The following is a 22,536-nucleotide window of genomic DNA, read 5'->3' as shown; positions in this document are numbered from 1 at the left end:
AGTTTTCAGTAACTTTTTTTTCATTTTATGTACATAGAAATTGTAGGGTACATAAGTCACACCAGCTAGGCCTGTATTTCAGCGTTGGCCGAATAAAAAGGGAGGCTACTTGTACTCTAAAACTGTTTTAGTTTTTCACTGAGATAACTAAACAATGTATTGTAACGTTCTGCGTTCACAAATGTGAGGACGAGTTAGCAAATTTAATTAAAACTCTCCCTTCTTATTCCCAGAGGTCCAGTAGAAAGTTGGCCAAAGGGAGGTTCAATGCCCAAACTCCCCTTGACAGTAACGTACTTAAACATGGTCCAGTTGTCTGGACCTGCCCCAAGAGCATCATTTTTTTTTTAGGAGCTGACTAACAAAAATAAAACAATACAAAACATTATTCGTGTATTTTATAGCCCAAAGAAAGGTGCAGTGTGGTGAATTATATAGTTTATCACACGATCCAATGCATCTTTTCGACTCTCACTCATTTTCCAACCTCGGTGTGGCTTCGGTTGTTAAACTTGAGCTCGTGTCAAAAAGAGACACTATTATCCTAATTTCAAAATGTACTATTTATCCATGGAGTTGATTTCCCAATATAATATAGAATACATTTGTAATTGCGTTATATCCTGAATTTTGTTTTCAATAACTTTTCCACTGATCAATTAATGTTTAAGTTCTATTTTACACAACTGAATACAAGTTTACACGCAAAAAAATAAACCAGTTAGTATAAATAACTAATTAAATTGTATTATTGTATGCAGTTACATTATTTTATCCTACGCATGGATTGCGTATAGAATTGATTCGCCAAAAGGCAATATCTGAAACATTATTGGTAAGTGAAATATCGACGATGAATAATGCAAGAATCTGTGTGATTCCGATATGCACTTCTCATCTCATTGGATGCACCTGAAGATTAGTGGGAGGTCATAGTTCACCTGGCTGGTTGAATTATTCATAAATCCCACCTTAGAACTGCGAGCTTTACAATTGTGAACAACTCTATTTAAATTGTATACGGTTACATTATTACATCCTACGCATGGATTGCGTATAGAATTGATTCACCCGAAGGCAATATCTGGAACATTATTGGTAAGTGAAATATTGACGATGAATAATGCAAGAATCTGTGTGATTCCGATATGCACTTCTCATCTCATTGGATGCATCTGAAGATTAGTGGGAGGTCATAGTTCACCTGGCTGGTTGAATTATTCATAAATCCCACCTCAGACTCGCCTTTCGTTTAGTAACCGTGACAATAATATTCACAATATTTTAATTAAAATGTTGTAATGGCTTAGTTATATGCCAAATGCTATTATAAGTTAAAATAAAGTATTTTAGTTGAAACAGGGTGTAAATATAACCTATGTTATAAAATAAGTCCTTGCGTTATGTTATACGACTGTATGAAATGAGAAAACAATCAAAAATTCATTGTAAATGTGCAATTTAAATGGGGTACATAGAACCAATGCGTTTAAGAGCTGCCAATGACATATTGTAAAATGTCTTTTAAAATCCAGTAATAATACATAAAGCAGGAAAGTAGATATATTACACAAACAACTTTGAAAACCTTAAACATCTTGTTTGTTTGTTGGTCGACAAAGCTCAGATCTATCTAGATAAAGCAAACCATCTAGATAGTTATTCAAAGCTAAATTAATTATACTACACTACTTTTATGGAACATTTTACATTTCATTTAGTTTTTAAATGGATGACTTTATTTTGGACTTCAATATGAATTGATAAAGTTCTTAAATTACAAAGTGAGCACGTGAAATTTACATACCAATAAGAGCAGAACCAGACAGAGAGCTGGGTAGCACATGATGGTGACGTCACTAACGTCTGATGATGTCATCACACTGCATCTTGGAACCCCTGCAACAAACATGAAGTTAAATTAGGGAACTGAAGGGGAATTGACTTGCTTGAGGTCCCGGGTTCAAATCCCGCCAATCACCAATGGATTTTATCTATGTGATAATGCGATACCCTCTAGGACGATAGATGTATAATACTCGATGTATGATACATCGATGTCTAGGACTAGCCTACATTAATGTGTTTAACCTGGCTAGAACCTACGTCCTAGGATGTGAAGGTGGACATAAAAACCCACAAAGTGTACGTTTGGTCATACAGATTGTATATGCAATCAAACAGCTGGCGCGATTACAAGTTAATAGCCTAACAGTCAATTAAAGTGTAAAATAAATTTAACCATGGAGTCAACAGCATGAAAACAACACAAAACCCACGTTTTTACTGGACTTCACAAATGTTTCAAACCCTTTTTACTGGCAAAAAAAAACAAACAAAAAACTCGATAACGGAGAACAAACCATCGATGTATAGAACAAACTTATGATGCACGTTTTGTTTTTCGAACTGTCCAACATTGCACTTTTAACAAAATTCTGCAACGTTTTTATTAATTTGAAGTTTAATATATTTAACCACGATTCTTTAAACTATGAACACCGTTGACTTTCTAATGTTAATACTTAAGATTGTTGAAATTTTTTATCTACTGAGCCATTATGAGCTTTGTTTACCATATTGCCTACTTTTCATAATACTAAGTGCATTTTTAAAAAAAATATAAGGAAGTCGCTCGACAATATAAAGATTATAATAGATAACGATTATAATTTAAATTGCTGTATACCATTATATTTTCAACCCCTCCCTCCCCCACCTAATAAATAATCACGAACATTAATTATTTCATAAATTTATAAAAATATGTACAACTTTGCGTTACGCTTTCGAAACCAAAGGACATTTCTCTACAACAAACTGGAGAACTCTTTCTACCAAAATATGTACGACAAATAACAAACTCTCTCAAGCATTAATATTTATAATAAGTCGTATTAAATGATGTTACCCATTGATTTGACCGAGACAAATCCTGACAGGAAAGACGGGAATGAACAGAATTATGAGGTTAAACCCAAAGAGATCTGTATTGGATTACGCGCGGCAAATCTAATCCAGCCACGGTCGGTAACTGGGTTCCGTAAACTGCTAATTGTGTTTTATACACGGATTGGAGATGTTTTGTTTCACAGCCAATCCCGTGGGATCTGACCTATAAAAGGGTATTCTGTTCTGCATGAATGAAACTCTTTAGAAGAGCTAGGAGCGATGAAGCGTTTTGTAGAGTTTTAACAGAGTGAGAGATTTATTTTATTCTGTAGCTATTCAAGTATAGATTGGTTCCGTGTAAAGCTTATGGTATTAGCTTTGGTATTAGCTTACAGTGGTGGTTAAGAAACTTTTAGAGAACGGGCCATCAAATGACACAATGGTTCAGTAGACGAAGGCGAGTCCTATTTCCTGGCTACCAAGGTTTAAACATGTAATTGACATATTCTTAATTCTCAGATATAAGTGTACATGAGTGACGATAATAGTATATTACGTTACTAGTCCGGTAAATACATTTTGGACGAGTTACGTACGATAGTTTACGCCATACAACTAAATCTCTACAAATCCTTATACATTACCACCAACTAAAGGACTAAAAATCACTAGTCATAACCTCTAAGCGAGGTTATGTTTTTGTCTACAACCACTCATTGCCACCCAAATACAGTATAATCAGCTGATTGGTGTCCGGTAAAACTCATTGCATAACAGTAGTACGCAATGAAACCCCATTTGATTAAGCTGGCGGCAAACAGCTGTTTTCTGGACTAAATACTTGCGTGGGAAGTTCGTTAAAACAGTGTAGTATGGCGTAAAACAAATTTATGAACGTTGTAAAACTAGTAAAAAGTAGTAATTAATAATCCAAACTATATGAAGTGGTTAAATATATTTTTTATTTTACTTAACATTTTTAGTTACATTTATCTAATGTAAAACAATTCTACAAACCTGACCATCACTTCGATGAAAATATATGTTTTTACATTCTACAAAGTATTATTATGCTCATCAAATGTCTTCTATAGAGTGTCCCTATATTTACATCCTTAAACAGTTTAATTTTTATTGGTTTTTCAACATTCTTTTTTTTCAAAATATTATCATCACTATTTCAGGAATTATTTTGAATCTTAAGATTAGGTTGACATGTTTCATTCCGTAGTTATGAATAATTATATTAAAAAATCGACGAACAAAGTATGAACTTCTCATTATGTATAATTAATTGTGCTTGTAATGGGAATAAAACATTTTCCAGCATTTACAATTAAATATAAGTAAATTTCAAATGGATAATATTTGATTCAGGCTAAGAAATGTGGAAGATACACAAGGGACCCGACCTCATTTTAGCGAACAGCTGAAATTGAAGTTATGGCAGTCATTATTCTACATTTATAAGCTACTTGACTGTCTTGATGATTTAATTTAACCCTTTACCTCGCCAGAGCTGAATTGTATCATACATTTAACATTGTTCAGCAAAAGTTAAGTCTTACGGTACCGAAATAAAATATTGATCAATTTCGTAGATGCATCGCATCGCCAATGAGTAACAGTTTCCTCAATGTAATTAATTTCCTTATTATTGTTATATATGTTGCCCCCAGGATACACACAATTTATATACAGTGTGGTAGAAAAGTCCCGGAACGGTTAAATATTTCAAAATATAATGCAGATAGAGCTGCAATACTTGGTACAAAGTTACAGGGCATAAAACTCTATTTTAACACATATTCAGTGATCCAATAACTCTTCAGGGGGACGGCCCACCAGGAGTCGGAAGAAAATCTTAAATGGAAGCATAGGGCAATATGCACATCAAATGAAAGGTATTTTTAGTAGAATACAATGCCGCAAACCGTACTTCAAAAGGTTGATCCTGCGCAAAATGGCAGATGTTCAAAGATTTCTTGAATCCGCCATTTTGAATCTTTGAACGACTGTCATTTTTTACTCAGGCATTCTTTTGAGCTTGAATTTACGGCATCGTAGTCTACTAGTGAAGACTTTTAATTTGATGTGCATATCGACCTATGCTTAAGTTAACAATTTTCTTCCGATTCCTAGGGCTGTGCCCCGGCTGAGGAGTAAGCGTATAATAGCAATGTAAATTAAATGAATCTTTGAACAACTGTCATTTTGCGCAGGATCAATCTTTTGAAGTGCCGTTTGCGACATTGTATTCTACTAAAAAAGACCTTTAATTTGATGTGCATATTGACCTATGCTTCCATTTAAGATTTTCTTCCGACTCCTTGTGGGCCGTCGTTATTGGATCACTGAATATGTGTAAAAATAGAGTTTTATGCGCTGTAACTTTGTACCAAGTATTGTAGCTCTATCTGCATTATATTTTAAAATAGTTAACCGTTCCGGGACTTTTCTACCACACTGTATAAGCTAATAGTGTTAAGAAAGAATAACGGCTTAAAACAAGGTGATTGATTTATTATTTGTTTAACAGTAAATGTCTGATTGACTTTATAAATGACGGAATCTTAGTTGTATACTTTTCTAGACTTTATAGATAACACAACCCTTTAATTACACCTAGAATTATTTCTAGCCGAAAATACTAAGGAAAATCCTAGCAAGTTGAAGTGGCCCTGAATTGATGTATCAAAAACAGCAACCAAGAGCAAAATGCATAAACAAGAATCAGTATCAAGATGCTGCATTTGTGCCAAACTCAAGGTCAAGTGCAACATTCTGCAAGTTGAATCGATCATCAAGTGTTCAGAAATAAACCTCGATTTAGAGTGGATGGAAGTTTAAGACATCTGGAGTCTATTTAAAGTCCATACGTCAAGCACAGTGGTACAATGCAGAGAATTCCTAGCTCTTTAAACACACTTTGGATTGTATAAACGGTTGTACATCACGGGCTAAACTAGAATCTACGGATTTGAAACCGAGCGCTGAATGTTTCACACGGTGTTGATGTAACATTCGACCTGTTATAGACCTTATTTGTAGTTTCAATTTAATTGTTTTGTAAGGTTATTTCTGTTTTAAGTTGTATGGAAAGGTACAACAGTTAGCTAGCGTGTTAGCTGGCAATGACAGATGTCATCGGGAGCTCAAATTTACCCGCTGAAAATTTCAAAAGCAATTTTACAAATGAAGGGGAGCAATAATTAATCTGTTACCGTATTCGAACTATTACATATAAAATGTCTAAATAAAATACATACTTTTATTACTAATCATACCAGTTTCTTTTTAGTTTGTTTTGAATTGAGTCCCTATTTATAGTTTCTTGTGGTTTGTTTCCCTGTAAAGATTGTATTTGCTACAAAATAAAATGTTAATTTTTTGTGCTTGGATTTTAATGCATGTTGGAGTGCTACACCAATGTTTTCAGGGGGCTTCGGCATAAATTTAAACAACAAATTCCCAAGATTCTTGGAAATGTTTAATTCCTAACTTTATCTGAAAACTATTTCAAATTTTAAATTTATTTTCTCTACAATTCATCTGTATGCAAATATTCTCTCAAACTATACGAATCTATTATAGAGTTATGAGAATACATTTATTTAAATTATTATCTAAAAAAGTGTACAGAGATTAACTATTATCAACACTTCCAATCCATTGCACAACCAAATTATGTCCAAACCCTAGAAATCAAACAGAAATTAACATTAGAAAAGTTTAAAATTTATGGCATTAGTTGGACGAAACGAGCCATTAAGACACCCGTGTGGATTAGTGGATGGGCTTTGTAACTTGTATAATATAAACGGATATTTATAACTCCACTTGACGTTCTAATTCCACAGTCAGAACCACAAAACAACAATAATTCACGCAGCGCCGCCGGGCTGCATAGCACACGGATACCACTGATTGATGCCTGCCACTTCTGGCGTTTGTTGAACCGTCAGGCTTTTTCGAGTCTTTCATAACTGAAACATATATTGTGCTGTTAATCAACTAGAAAAGGTGTTCAGTTACTCTCACTGCTTATTCGATTTAATTTCGATAAAGGGTTCCACTGGTCTTGTTAGAGAGCGGCACTTCTGTACCCAAAGCCTGGGTTCGAATCCCACCGATCACAAATTATAATTTAGCTATATATAATATTATAACCTTGTGGTTCGGAACCCAAAAGTGAACAATGAAAAATATAGGGGTTCGGACAAGGATATATTTTACTATATTCGAGAACCATTTTGAGTCCACAGCCAAAACGATTAATACCCAATTAATTTAAACGGAAACATACAGTATTTTGAAACACAAACGTAATAACTTTTACCTCTAATATATTTTATTATTTAAAGGTGAAAGGGGAAATGTTGTACAAAAATCTTAAAAAAATCGTCTTAAATATGAGTATAAAACTGAAATAATTAAACTCATATCTGATTTAGTCGCCAGTACTTCCAGTACTTGTTTCCTAAACAGCATCGTTCTGAAACAAATTAAATGTTGTCAACACACTAACACTAGTGGCATTTGATGAATCACGTATTTATGTTGATCAGTCGATACAATCTATGTCAATTACGCCGTTAACTATCCGACGGAAGCGATCCGACGTGATTAACGGTAAATTAACATTTAATCAGTTGTCTGCGATCAAATTACACTGTGGTAAACGGTGACTGGTGAATACGATGTGTCACTGTCAATCGCATTATCGCGATTAGTATTCGAGTGAATTTGTTAGATTGCATTACATTTACATGTAACAATAATGAAATTGTAATCAGGTGGTTTGCCGTTATTAGATTTACTGTATTAACGTGTTATTGAATTATCGTTACGTTTTTACGAAAATGATAGAATCATATCAGACTTTATAGACTATTAATGTTTCGTAGTTGACTTTCAAAGTTGCAGTACATTGTTTTTAATTTTAAGAGGTTGGAAACCTCTTACAATATACATAGGTATACATCAGGCTTATGTGTGTTTGGTACGTATCAAGCAAAAATAGGGACGCTACGATTTATTAGGGGTAGGCCTAAATTTACATTGAACGGATCAAGAAGTAATCCCACGACATCGGAAACATCGTCGAGTTTCCTAACCCAATGACCAACCAGATCTATGAGTACCAAAGAAAATTGATATTTTGCTATAGCATTGAATTAAAGATCGTCAAATTCGAGTAATTGTATAACGTACAATTAATTTTACCCCACAGTAGAAAAACTAATACTTAACATGTATTTTCGAAGTATGGGTATTACTTACATCATTGTAAGTAATGCAATAATAAACTTTACAACCCCTTCATCTTGTTGATATCAAACTTTGAACATTTGTTATTTTTTAATTTATTTATTTAGCATAATTATAAAAATGACATTTAAGTCCAGAATCGGTTTTGTTTTAAAGGCTCACACATAACTAATCATCTACCCAGACTTAACTACATCTATAAGTATTGGGAAGTAGCCTATGTTTTAAATAGATACAAGTGCAAATTTAGAGTCTTAAACCTCCCCCAGTTCCATCACAATCACAATCGAGTACCCGCGCAAATAACACCTTTGCGTGTTATTTTTGAATCTTTTCCCGCCAAACGCGCAGTGCTAAAGTTGGTCATGATCTGGAGTCTATTAAAGCTACCTCGTACGTCAATGTTGGGAATTCCTCGGTCCCAAACATCCGCCGGCCAACGCCGCTCCCGCTCTGTGTGTTAACCGAAACTTATTTCCATTGCCAAGGCTGAGTTGTGCAAATTTGCTGGTAAAGTTCGTTCAGTGAAATTTTAGTTAAGCATACTATAAGTGGCAGCTTGTTCTGTTTGCTGTGTTTACAAACTAAGGACGTGTTTTAATTTTGCTACTATTTTATAGTGTTTACTATAAGCACGTCTAGGGTAACAACTTTTTGCAGCCCCTAAATATTTTTTAAAATTAATAAAATATTTTCATAACTTAGCATAGTAACTATATTTTATTTTATAAGTGTGAGATTTTTTTACATTCCTCGGAATTTTTTAACCATAAATCCATAAATAAAAAAACCTTTTTGCTAGCATTACAGTGTTTATCTGAACACACAAAATAGGAGTAGGCCTTAATACCCCACTTGGAAACTTTACTTGGTTTATAAGCATAAATTTGGCAATTGTAAATAATCTTTTACAAAAATCTTTAAAAATAAGTTCCACACAACAGCGGAATTTACAATTTTGGATCCGTACAAAAATACCCTATTAACAATGAATGTTTATGTTTTCATTTCATAAGTTTAGTTGTACAGTTAGTTTTAGAATAATTAGGTCTCTACTTCAGTTTTAATATTTAAAAATATACTTAAATATCCTCATAGATATTTAACATCCTCTATCCAACCAATAACTCATAGGGTATATTAGTTGCTAAGTTTAACCCCTTTATATTTAGATCGCAACAGTTTTACGTCATATTAATAACTTATTTAAATATATTTATATACAGTGAGAGGAAGCCTAAAGTCTTGGCAACATTTCAGGCCACTTTTCGACACCTAACATTGCCAGAAAAGTGTTTATAATTTCATTAATAAGTTATGAGTTTAGAACAATTATTTACCTTATTTATTAACGCGATTTTCATGGCTTGATAAGAACATTTTCTTTTATCAAGAGGTTAAAAAGTTATAATATGAAGTGATACATTTGCAATAAAGAAACAACCTGTAAGATTTATTTCATACTTGCCTTGACAACGGACAGGGCAAAATTTTAATTTCAACGATAAATAATTTGCTATAAATATAAATTTAATATAATTTGTTATAATTTGTAAAATTCAATTTGTAGAGGTGATCACTATAAAGCTTGGGCAGTTATGCTGTAACGTAAGTTGTGGGCAAAGAAAACAGCGAAACTTTTGGGTTTTACCTTTGACTATTGGTTTTACTTTGTTCCTTCAAATAATGTTGTGCTTTTTTATCGATTTGCCATTCTGACTTATCAAAGAGACTATGAATCACTAAAACTTTTGATTGGCCGACAACTTGAGAGCAGATTTAACTGTTATAAAGTACTCAATGTGTCTTAAAAGATTATAAAGATAAAGGCAAGTTGTTTATCCACGAGCATTGTTTCTTCCAATATAACGAAAAGTGGGGGGTTACATTTTATTTCACCACGATAAGAAAAATAATATGCAGCATAAAATTAATCAATTTAATAGAAAGTGGTTGAATAAACACTATTTTATATTTAAACCATTTGCTGAAACAGCGAAATTGAGAAACATGTCTATTTTTATAAAATTGCTATTTTGTGTGCACTATATTTCTTTGTAAGTTTAATTACTACTAATAGTCCAAGGCCACATTGCCCATCATTGCATCCCTGCCGGTACAATTTATTCACTGTTTAAGACACGTTCAATCCTCATAATGTCCATTGATGAAAGTAGCATCCAAAAGTAAACAGTGGAACTCACGGCAAGCTACTGACATAGATACGTATTGTTTTACCGACCACACGCATCTATCTCGGCTTGGTGAACACCCACACACGCACACACGCACACCAACACTGAGGTACAAAGACCTCTGTTGTATCAGCGGCGTGATTCATCTAGTGAAAAATTGATTCCACGGTCCAAATGTTAATAGGATGGGTGGTGGTGCGCTATCGCCAAACCTCCAGTATGCTAATACGTCGTATAGTGGACGTATTGTTCCGCAAGAGGAAGAACATGTTTTGATGTTGTGTTTGCCGACTTTGTTATGAGGTATATTTGGGAATTGAATGTAATTAAATATAGCTAGCTAGGTCAGTGGTTGTTGTACTAGCCTGTAAATCAGAAGATCGTGCGTCGGATCCTGATAAAAGAATTTAAAATTTAAAATATAAAAGTGGAAAGGGGGTTTCATGGTTCAAAACTGGATCTAGCTGTCCTTGATCAATTGACCAAGAACTTATCGAAAAAATATGATGTTTCTTTTAAACATGCCGAAAATATCAATGCCTTTGAAAATAATATGGATTGTGCAGATAGCAGCACTGTTTCTTTCAAAAGGACTTAAAGACCGAACAAGGAAAATCCATCGTACTTCCATTTGGAGACAACTTTCCAATGACGCTGGTTCGTATGATTACTATTTTTCGACAAGATTTCTATGTTTCTACAGTATTTAACACGACGAAGTGCAACTAAGACGCACAACACAGAACATGGTAGACCATGGCGGAATATGTGATATATCGTGAATATTTAATCATTAGTCAGATAAGGGACTAGAGTAATGTTTTGAAAACATTTCCTAATAAAATGACTTATAAATAAACGAAAAACACAGTATACTGTACATGATTTCTTCCTCGTAAATAAAAAAGGTGCAAGTCGTTCAAGTTTTTATTTATTATGTTTACAATGTTCTTGATACCTATTTAATTTTACGTTATAAAAATATTACTTTTCAGTTAGATTTTTATTTATTATATCTTATTGATAAAATATTTATTTTTAGTAATACATGAGGCGTCAGTTTGTTCTTTCGCAAAACCATCGCACAGTAGGGAAGAATCGAAAAATCTTAGATTTTAACGTACTGATATAAGACTAATAAAGGGGCTGTGTAAGGGAATTTCTAAAATAAACTCAAGATAAACAGACATTTCACCTGTTTATATTGCAACAGCCTAAAGCTTCCAGGCATTAGTGTCATGTTGAGTTATATCCACAACACAAAAAACGCCGCAAATCCACCTACGAACCTGATACGGTAATCCCTTCTGATTTATATTGAACAAAATAAATACAAAGATTATTCATATTTTGGAATCCAGCGAAATCATTCATAGTTTTCCATAGTAAATCCAAAACTACGAGAACCTTGAACTTAACACTCTAAATAATGTTGGACGTTTTTATGGTTTTTGTAAATTTGGAGAATGTTGAAACCGTGTAAATGTTTTAATACACCACAGCAAAGTTGTAATTGGTTTCATTTAGTAAATCAATATTTTAAATTTAGCATCTAAATTTTGTTAGAATTTTATACACAATGATTTTAGACCACAGCATTGCGAGGTGGTGATTTCTGTCGCTGTACCCGTTTCAACGATACAAAAACAAAATGTTTTGCTTTAGACATTAATTTTTGTACATATGTCATCATTTTTTACCAACTAATTGGTATTGTAAACCAGCAACACAAAAAGTAAAACTCGAGTTTTAATGGTAGACCGCTTTATAGGCTCCATGTGAAACACGAAGTAAGTTCTATTGTGTAAAAACTGGGCATAGCAGAGCAATAATGTAAAGTTAACTTCTAGTATTCAAAGCAACATTTAGAAAACTACACATTAGACATTAGAATTCAACTAATTTTAACCTCACATTTTCTCGTCACCTAGACCCTGCCTGCCGTGCAAGAAACGTAATTGACAAGCTGGTACGAAACAAGAATGAAATTTACTTATCAATTTTTACTAGCCCCGACGGGAATCGAACCCACGACATCGCTGTCTTGGTTTCATGGTACACCACGCTAAAATTATTACCACTCACCAACACTAAACTACTTTTTGTACTATACTTAGATTATCTTTAATTTATGTATATGTCTTGATTGTTAAATTATTATGATTCATAGAGATAAATACTTGTCCTATCTAAATATAAGAATACCAAAACGTGACATTAGGCTAAAATGAAATTCGCAAAAACTGTACTAACCTTCACGCATTTTGCGTTTTTTCGTTTTCTATAAGGGAATCCTACACTCATCTCTATTCATACTTGGCTTAAAATACCTACTTTGTATGGTCGCCATTTCATTGAAAAGTATTAAAGTAAGAACTTCAACGACAACATTACGTTAGATAACATCAATTGTTAGCCAAATGACAAATGGCTGCATATTGAGGTGAGCACATTCTAAAATCCTCTCCTCCCACACCTAAAACAAATTTCAAGTTTAACCTCATAGTTGACACTAACAGACAGTTGTGTACGTGTGTGTTGTGTTTGCCGCGGGTATTTTTAAACGTGTGTGTGTATCCAGGAATGGCTAGACCAATCATAACGTGTGGGAGATTGCGGATTAAGCTGACTCTCGTACGCGCAGCGGCGCGTAGGCGGTATCTCAGGTCTAACGAGAAATTTGAATATGGGAGAGGCTCCGTTGTATCGCGAACCAATCAGATATTTTATAGAAATGGTTATGTTTATCGTAACACGCCATTTGCAGCTCCGAGAATCGCTGGGAGATCCAGGTTTACTGGAATACCAAAGCACAGGTAAGACAATGATATTATTTCTCCTCCGTGGTCAAAGCCGCCTTTATTTTTATAACAGAGCATTGCTACAATCGATATAGTTATACATCGAGGATTACTACTTTTCCTATACTTTTCACTGGAATAGGACTTCATACGGTTAGAGTAAATTTATTCAAAGATATACATAATGTTGGGAAGTAGTTACAAAACAATTCGGTTAAGTATTTGATTATATTCGTATAGAGAACTGCCTTTACTGGCATATTTTCACAGTAAAACATACACATTTTTCTAGTAATACATTTTTAATGATCATATTTTTAATATAATTCTGACAGAAGGATTACTGCATTGAAGCACACACAGATTACATTGAGGTCAGACAGAGTGTGGTAGCTTTAATGTGGTCAGTTATCTGACAAACATGTGGAACATACTGTACGTAATATCATCATTCCAACCCGTTATGTGCGCCGTTATTGTTATTAAGAATCGCACACTCGTAAAAGATATGTAGTACGTTTTATTCAACTTTGTTTTATATCTCTACGTATGCAAACGGAAATAACACAATTCTGACTCAGTGTGTTCACTCTAAATGCTCGTTTCTTTGTTATCTTTAACATAGGCTTTCTATACTGCTGTAGTAGTACTGAGTAGAATTTTCATCGTATTGTGAAGTATGAAGTACCTTTAGGTTATTGTTTTACAGGTATGTCAGGTGACGCTTGAGTACGTTGATGACCACGGAAAGTTTTTAAACTGTCTGTCTCAAAAACTAGGGTTTGCTCTTTGGATGCAGAACAAGCGGCAGTATACATACTCTGTTAAAATAGAGTTGAAGTTATTTTGACTAGCTGGGTGGTTAAAATGCTCGTCTAACAATCAAAAGGTTGCCAGTTTGATCCTGAAAAAAGTCAGTAGCTTTTTAATAGTTCGAAACTGGACCCAGATGTCCCTGATCAGGGCTTAATGATCCTGACTGATAAACCAGTTAATCTCAGTCAGTAACAAAGCCACACAGATCACCTCACACCATTATACACTCATCCTATACGCACCTAGGCGGCGTCCGAAACTAAAAATAATAGACAATAAACAAGAATTGATAATTGCATGTCCGAACACCGGAGTTTTTAAGCAATGCAGTTTAGAGTCACTTCTTCGTCCTACAACACTCTTAACAATAAACAACAATCTTATCAATCGAATGGTCTTACGATCATAGTGCCTCGGCATCATTGTGAGCCGTTTCTTATCAAACTACTCCAAAAGTAGTCGTAAAATGTTCGAACGCCTTTAGGCAGTTTCGTAACATCTGTATCCTCCTCCGCTGTAACCTTCCCAATAAATAAGTCAGGATTTACACAGCTGTCTGAAGAATTGAGCAATATCCACACGATTGATGTATAAGTTTATCGTAATGAGTGTGGTGACCAGAACTGTAGCGAAACTAGTTGGCTTTGGGTTTTGATTTCAGTTTTGTGGGACCTGACGTCTTGTGAAGTTTCAGTGAGTGCTCTAAAGAGTAAAGTATTCCTGAGATCTTGTTTGTACTGGTAGTATGAGTATAAATATGTACAAACATTTAATAATTATTGGAGGAGGAAAACTACTTGGGAAGTAAAGAAGGTGAAAAATATACGCTTTCATTATTGACTGTAATAATTCGTTGTCAGGCCTCAATGATTGTGTAATATAAGCCTACTGAGGTTTTAGCTGCTATATTTAGGGTTTTTAGGTGACACAATCTAATTTGTTCTCAAAGTGTACATAAAGTTTACAATAAAAATAGGTGAGGGTACAATGATTCAGATGCAATTACAATGTCGTGAAGATTATAAATACACTTAAATTTGGAACAAATAATTACTGCTCATAGTACTTGTTTGAGTTTTCTGCTTATACAGTTTTATACTTAAAGTTATACCAAGCTAGATCAGGTATATGGTCAATGGATATCAGGAAACTACTGTGTTTCATTGTACAGTTATATACTGCGTAAACTATCAGACTCAATCTAATAGTCGATCAGTGCTTAATTGTGGTAATTGCTACAGTATATTAAAATACTTACAGCGTAAACTAAATTAAACAACACCAAATCACAGACAATATAATACCGTGACCAAAGTGTTGACTTGGCCACTTAAACGAGACGACGAAATCTGGATCTTATTATAATGGGACAAAATAAAAGAAGTAAACTATTTCCTTCTGAAATACAGCAAGATAACACCTCAAATCCACAATGCACCAATTTTTATGTACTTTTGTAACTTTGTACATTGTATTTGTTGGTTACTTTTGTACCAAACTGAATTATAAATCTTCTGCTTGAGATATTTTTATGAACGTCAAAGATGTTTTATAATGTTGTATCCAACCCCTAAGAATCTAAATCCAGTATCTATAGTAAAATCATAGGCTTATGATTTTTTTAGCCTACCGATATAAAAAAAAAACTAACCTTTAAAAACTGACGTCTTGTTCCAGAAACGTACCAGGAAAACGAACTTATTACTTCAGAACAGTCAGGCCAGTAGTAGCCCAATTATTCGACGTTTTACACGGATTAGTCTCTTCAATTGTTGACATGCATATTCATCGCGTCAGTGTGTGTGTGTTTCTACAAGTGTGTGTGTAGTGACGAGCCCTGCCTGGCCCTACCGCACCTATATGACCTCTATATCTTCTTCATCATCTTCAACCCACACAGTCATCAGTTATCGGTGGTATTTTGGCGCCACGGCCTTACTTCCCAGAGTTACCTGTAACTACAGAGGATTTATTGCAACTTAGATGCTCTTGTGGTAGCTTTTTTCAAGACACCAAATTTCTTTTGCGGAACAGTTGTCAAACATTAAGTAGAAGTGGTTCAATGATTATTTTTTTATTTGGCGCTTTTGAATGGCTTTAGCATTTCATAAGTTTTTGTAAGGGTAAGGCCTAAAGCCTGGTATTAAACTAACTTTTTGTTTGAACTGAAAATGATGATAAAGTGGATTTTCCAAAAATGTACTAACTGTTAATTCAAGAAGTGTAAGAAATTAGCTACAATTTTTCCCAATTGATTTTGCTAAACCAGATCCTTGATATAATACATTTTCCTAAACATATTTTCCAAGATTATTATAATTTCCTAAGCTGCCTAACAATCTAAATAGTCTCATAACAATCTAATTAAACTAACTATGTTTAATTTATCCTTCAATGCTTATTCCCGTACAATACATTCAAACATTTTCGTTTTCGTGGTGAATAAATCAGAATGTTAAGCGTTTTAGGAAGCTGTAAAATTTTACTAGTGGATCAACAAATAGAAAGCACTAAATTCGGAGCTAATAACCTAAATATATGCTAAGTATGTCTGAACAAATATGTCTCCCACGTCATGTACGTATAAAAAGGTATTGTGAAAAGAAAACAGCTTGGACACGGCTCCTGACAATATACTAAAATGTTATCGAGTTGTTATAGTACAATACCCACTCGCGATCCAAATGCTCCGCCTGTGTTAACAAAGTGGTCGCAAAACTACCGTCCCAGGACTGTGGTAGTTTTAAAAATACGTGATAGAAATTATGGAGATTATATCAAGTGTGCTGTCCAGTAGTGTAAAAGTTGTATTCATGGTGACAATCTTGATCAGTCGACACAATCGACAAAATGTTTAAACATCTTTAGGATAGATGTTGAATATAATTCCACGATCTACTCAACTCGTTCAACTTTTTATTAGGCCTATATTTTGCCTGGTCTATAATAGAACTTCGATATCCAATTGGGGAGATCCAAGGATTAAATTCAGCCAGTCGCTAATGTCCATTATATAGTTATACAGAGCGCACATTAGGCTATAACTTTATTTATCAGAAAATAAGGAGGATGTCTTAGGTGAGAACTGTCGTGACAATATAGATCTTTCTCTACAAAAGGCTGTGTGATGTGATCTTTTTCTCCTTGCATATTCTATCACATATAGGAAAGCCAGAGTAACATTGGTATTTTTATCGTAGTGATTGTTCATTAAAATGTATTCTTCAAACTTAAATACAAATAAATTACAAGGCCATTCCAATGGAAATAAATATCATCCTCCAATATTAGAAAAAAGAATTTGGTGATTGTATATGTGACGAGTTCATTACCAGATATGTCCACCAAAATTAAGGGGGGTTCAAACAACCACTTCTTTGAAGAGTCTGAAATCTTTTCAACTTGTATCAAGAAAAATCATTTTATTAATGCGCTGCAAAGGCCACAAACAATAAGCTTGTCTGCAGCTAAAAGGGCTTTACAAAAATTACACAAAACGATCGTTACTGGATTAGGTAATTTCAGCACTCAGCACTGCAAGTACAGGTTGATCTATGACCTCAGCACACGTTTTTACGATTACAAGTTATCCTCGGCTAATTTTATGCAGAGATCACCTAGAATTAGCCTGGAAGATCGACCACGATCGGCGTCGATAGAAATGACGTTTTATCCGAACCACTTCGGTCTATTGGTTGTTTCACAATGCGATAGGTCTCCAATTTGTCGAACCCGTCTTCTACAAAGTGGACCACTTTATGTGGAATCTTGCCGCTTGTCGCAGATGCGTCGCCAGCGCTGCAGGCGGCCGGTTGCGACACTAGCATTGGTCATTGTACCACCTGTTTGTGGTCAACTTGTTAATTTGTACTTCCGGAGGTGTCATCGTTCTGTCCCATTGTACCGCGACAATGCTCATTGTGGATTTGACGACCAAAGGTGATAGTGACGTCAGCTGCATTGTTAATGTGTATTTGTATTGTTTGGACAGTACAGATACTTGACTAATGTTAGGCAGGTTAGTTTTAGTTTGTGTTTTGAAACAAAGTTTCGATTCTTAAATTGTTAGTAAGGAGAACATGATTAAAACCAAATTCAAATGTTGGTCGATATTGCACTGAAACAAAGATGATGTTTGTTGGTGTTTCTTTATTAAATACTCAATTGAAATATTTTTTGCCCCTTAAACGCCCAAGAACAATAGAAGTTAGGATTTCACGAATAGATATTGATTGGTAACGACAACTTACAGAATGCTTCCATCTACACTACTTACATTTCCATTACATTTTGATAAAGCAATTTAATATATTCTACCACACAGATCAAATTAAACAAATAATAATTTTGTAAAACCAATTAGTTGAGATGAACGTTCACCATTAGTAAATGTGGATTAATGTTACAATAGCCATCCCCAAATACTCCTATGCACCCTCACCTTGCTGCGAAGCACATGTACAGCAAATAGCTGTAGTAAATAGCTGTAGCTGTAGAATGGTGGTTGTAAGTTTAATTCACCAACCGATGTGAGCGACACTTCTTCTCAAATCTCCACTAGACCGAGTAGCAGAAGACCGATGAGCCTCTCAGATGTTTACTTGGCAGAGGAATCTTGAAGAACATCTGCGGCAGAGTGGGATTTATTACCGTCTCGGCGTCAACAAAATTTATTTCACTGTATTCTGTTTTACTCTTCCTGGATTTGTGGCGAGAATTTTTGCTACGCCTCTAACGATCGGATTAAGGATTTCTTCTGATATTTGTGCGAGGATGTTACTATGTGGTTGACTATTATGAATTAAGATCATCCGGGTGTATTTCAGTTGATTATTGTTACAGTCGATGTATCTTAATAAGCTTTATTTATTTTACCAGTTATGAATTCAAACAAATATTATATTACAGTTTTTAGGCTCCTCTTCGAAGTAAAGTTGTGTAATTAATTAGCAGTTCGATCAGAGTTCATTATTATCAATTCTTAAAATAAAAACCGTCCATATTAACAGTTATAACTTTGGTCCCTTAAAATGACTTCATGATTTTTCTCTGTGTTCATTCAATAAATGAGTGTGTATAGCTTTAAAGGATAAGTGTGTTAATTTATAAGAACTATCTGTTGATCTACACAAATCCTAAGAATAAAAATGCACAATCTATTATCACCGTGATAATTGCCATATTTTGATACGCAATTTGTTTCCTAAAGTCTAACTGAACTAATATGTTCCACGACTTCTGAAAAAAAAAAAACACTAAAGAATCAACTGTACTAATTATAAATGGTGGTTTAAAAACGCGTTCCCTCGTCATTGCTGACCAAGTTTTCTGTCACTTCCAAATAAGCAACCGACACCTAAATTCAAGTTTTAGTTTGTGTTTAGTCATTTCCTGAATAGACTTGGCTGGAATTCCATTCAAGATATGACTAAGACTTTTCCCCAAATTCGTCCTACCTATTTGCATCCTGGGAGTTCAATATTTGTTGAGTGAATCTGAAATGCTAATGATTTCGCCGAAAAATCGAATCATCAATCTCACAGCAATTAGATGAAGAAAGTTTAATCAAAGAAATAGGAACGTGTTACGATGAGCAAATAGGTATCTCAATGTTATATTTAAAATAATTAAACAATTTGCATATTTTTGTACAATTAAATCGACTAAAAAAATTTTACTTATAGAGAAACACCTCTATGAGTTAATGTACCTCAAAGTTAATGTAATGAGAAATGTATTAACCGCTAAAGTTGTTGTGATGCAATTGGTAGAATTCGTTGCAATGTGCAATAAAAAGTTCGTACAGGGGTTTTACTGTTCAATTCCTGTATAAGACATTCTTTCCACTTTTAGGATTACAGTACTTAGCTTAATGCACATTTACATTAGTAAGTTCATAAAAAGTTTATTTTAACCGTACAAACGTGCAATGCGTTCTTTTAAAAATAATTTGGGTCAACTATGCAAAACAAGGCTAATAAAATAATTGTGTACATTTTAAAATTTATACATCTTGTACGCATTTTACGTTCTATTTTCCAAGACTATTTATTGTTCTTAGTCTATGAACGAATCACTTTATTCAATTTTATGAACTCATAGCATGTTCTCAATGTTTGTACAAACTAGAATAGTGCTGCAATGTAAATGGGATTTGTATTCTGTTTTGTAGCATGCAAAATAAAATAAAATAAAAACAAGGCCAATAAAATAATTGTGTACATTTTAAAATCTATACATTTTGTACGCATTTTATGTTCTATTTTCCAAGACTATGTAATCCATATTTGTTTATACACTTTTTTTAATTAAAAGCAAATCTTAGTTCATGTAGTATCTCAAGTCACTGTAACTACACGAAGCAAGTTTCAGTCGAATATAATTTGAAGAACGCTTACTCCACGTAAGTGAGACCTGAAGAATTGATGAGGAAGGCGATGCGAAGTTTTAAAAATTGATTCGCCCTGGGAAAACGGTCACATGTAATGGCCCATTCGGACCGAAATTTACGTCTTTAGCAAAGTGGTGGGTTAGAGCCGAAACTCACTAGTTTAAAACATATTTTCGCACAACAGTAAGTTACATGCTACCTTGCAATGCAGTACTAATGTAAAATGTACTTTTACAATCGTTGCATTGACCAACTACAGGATAAATACACATTCCGTTTCAAACAATAACCTTAATATACTTGCGTTTCTGGTAAACCTAGAGCTAGGACGGATTTTCTTTTACGTTTTAATGTCCTTGGGGGCCAAAAACACCATCGAAAATCGGTTACACATTTGACCCTTAAAACATTAAATTTTTAATTGCCTCTTGGCACGATAAAATGTATGTGCAAAGTTTGGTGTCCGTAGCTGAAATAATTCTTGAGATATAAATTGTTTTGTAAAAAAAATGTCGGCTAGCAGTTAATAGATTTTTTCGACCTATGTTTATATGAACTTTTTTGTTTAGATTAATTAGTACCATCATCCCCTGAAGTTTGTGACACCTCTTTATGAACAATCTGTATAAAACACACGTTATTTCTTTCCCTGTAGCAGCAAATGTAGCCCTGACAAAGTTAACTGAAATCCGTGGAAAAAAAACTATAAGTGTGAACCAAAAACTTCCGTGTTGTACACAATGAAACAGCAATAGAAAGGTCAATTGTATTCTTTAGACAAGTGCTTAAAAAGTAATATCAAACGTCATATTACTTATGAGGTGTTTTAAAAATGTTTCGGTGGTGTAGGGATTTTAAACCAATAAATCAGTAAATTTCTATTTCAAAATCATACAGCAGAGAATAATGACTTTTATGATTTCTTCATTAAGAAAGTATAATTGATTGACCATGTTACTGATTGTAACCATAACAAATTACTTATCAATCAGTTCACGTAAAACGTAGCCAAAGTTGAGGCCGCACATCCCATTAAGCTGCTGTGGTAAAGGTTTATCGATTCTGCTCTTCTAATCAGTGTCTTCCTTTTGTTTGTAATTGTTCACCAATTTCAGTCTGGGCCTAAAACCATCAATTATTGGCAATGTTACCGGGGTGAATTTAAGTAATTTACGCAGGGTATTACTTAAAGATCATTTTTGAACTGTCATTATTAAAATTGCCCACAAATTTAGATATAGCATCTTTATGTTTTCAATTTACCCAATTTATGCAAAATTGACGTTGAAGAAGATGTATTTAAGTGATTAATAGCAATTAATGTAAAATTGAGTCAACGATTATGCCACATTTCGCAGTTTTCAATGAAATTAAAAGGCATTTAACATAGAACGAAAGCGAAGCTCTGATACTTTGGAATAATTTTTGGAGCTCTGCAGTCCTATCCTTATTTGCATTTTAGTGCAATTTAAAGAATGCATTTGGTCCACTTTGTACAACGAGCTGTTACCTATTCTTATCGAGTGCTTACTTATTGAGCCTTATTTGATAGGGAGAAAGCACAAACAAAAACAGTAAATGGACGTTAGGTACTGATGTATTGTATTGATCATTAAATTATTGCGTTATAGTCTATTTTTTAATTTAAATTGTATTTAGAATAAAAATTATTTGATAACTATTTCGTTTGCTCCACTCAATTGGCGAATCTGAGGCCGCACACCTAGTCTTATAATAAATCCTAAAGGAGGAAATTAACATCGTAATTTTTCTACTTAATATACAGACTGTCCCAAAAGTCCCGGACCGGTTTAATATTTTCTAAACGACAACAGATAAATCAATAAGATTTGGTACATCAACATCACACCTAAAAATATACTTTTTTATGGAAATATAAATTTTCTGTCACATCATGGGGACGTCCCGCAAGGAGTCAGAAGGAAATCTTAAATAGAAGCATAGGTTGACATGTACATCAAATTAAAGGTCTTTACTAGCAGAATATAATGCTGCAAATTTGAACTCAAACGGACAACCAAGTCAAGAATGACAGTGGTTCAAAGATTCATTTAATTTGCATTTGGGGGCACAGCCCTAGGAATCGGAAAAAAAGTTTTAACGTAAGCATAGGTCGATATGTACATCAAATTAAAGGTCTTCACGAGTA

The 22,536-nt window shown here is 34.0% G+C and overlaps 1 protein-coding gene across 1 annotated transcript in view; it reads right to left on the bottom strand.

The window, feature by feature from the left end:
* LOC128996499 (thrombospondin type-1 domain-containing protein 4-like) overlaps positions 1–22,536 on the bottom strand; it is a 110,331-nt gene that overhangs the window by 73,117 nt on the left and 14,678 nt on the right. The window contains exon 2 of the mRNA XM_054421873.1: positions 1,808–1,899. Within this exon, the coding sequence (XP_054277848.1) occupies positions 1,808–1,879 (72 nt within the window). The 5' untranslated portion in view covers positions 1,880–1,899. The remainder of the gene's footprint in view (positions 1–1,807; positions 1,900–22,536) is intronic.

This window comes from Macrosteles quadrilineatus, unplaced genomic scaffold (genome assembly GCF_028750875.1).
Source record: "Macrosteles quadrilineatus isolate MER2022 unplaced genomic scaffold, UCM_ALF_1.0 Scaffold_6__1_contigs__length_79288215, whole genome shotgun sequence".
In the NCBI taxonomy this organism is placed as follows: domain Eukaryota; kingdom Metazoa; phylum Arthropoda; class Insecta; order Hemiptera; family Cicadellidae; genus Macrosteles; species Macrosteles quadrilineatus.
The sequence above is the reverse complement of the archived record's forward strand: the minus strand, read 5'-3'. Positions and strand labels throughout refer to the sequence as shown.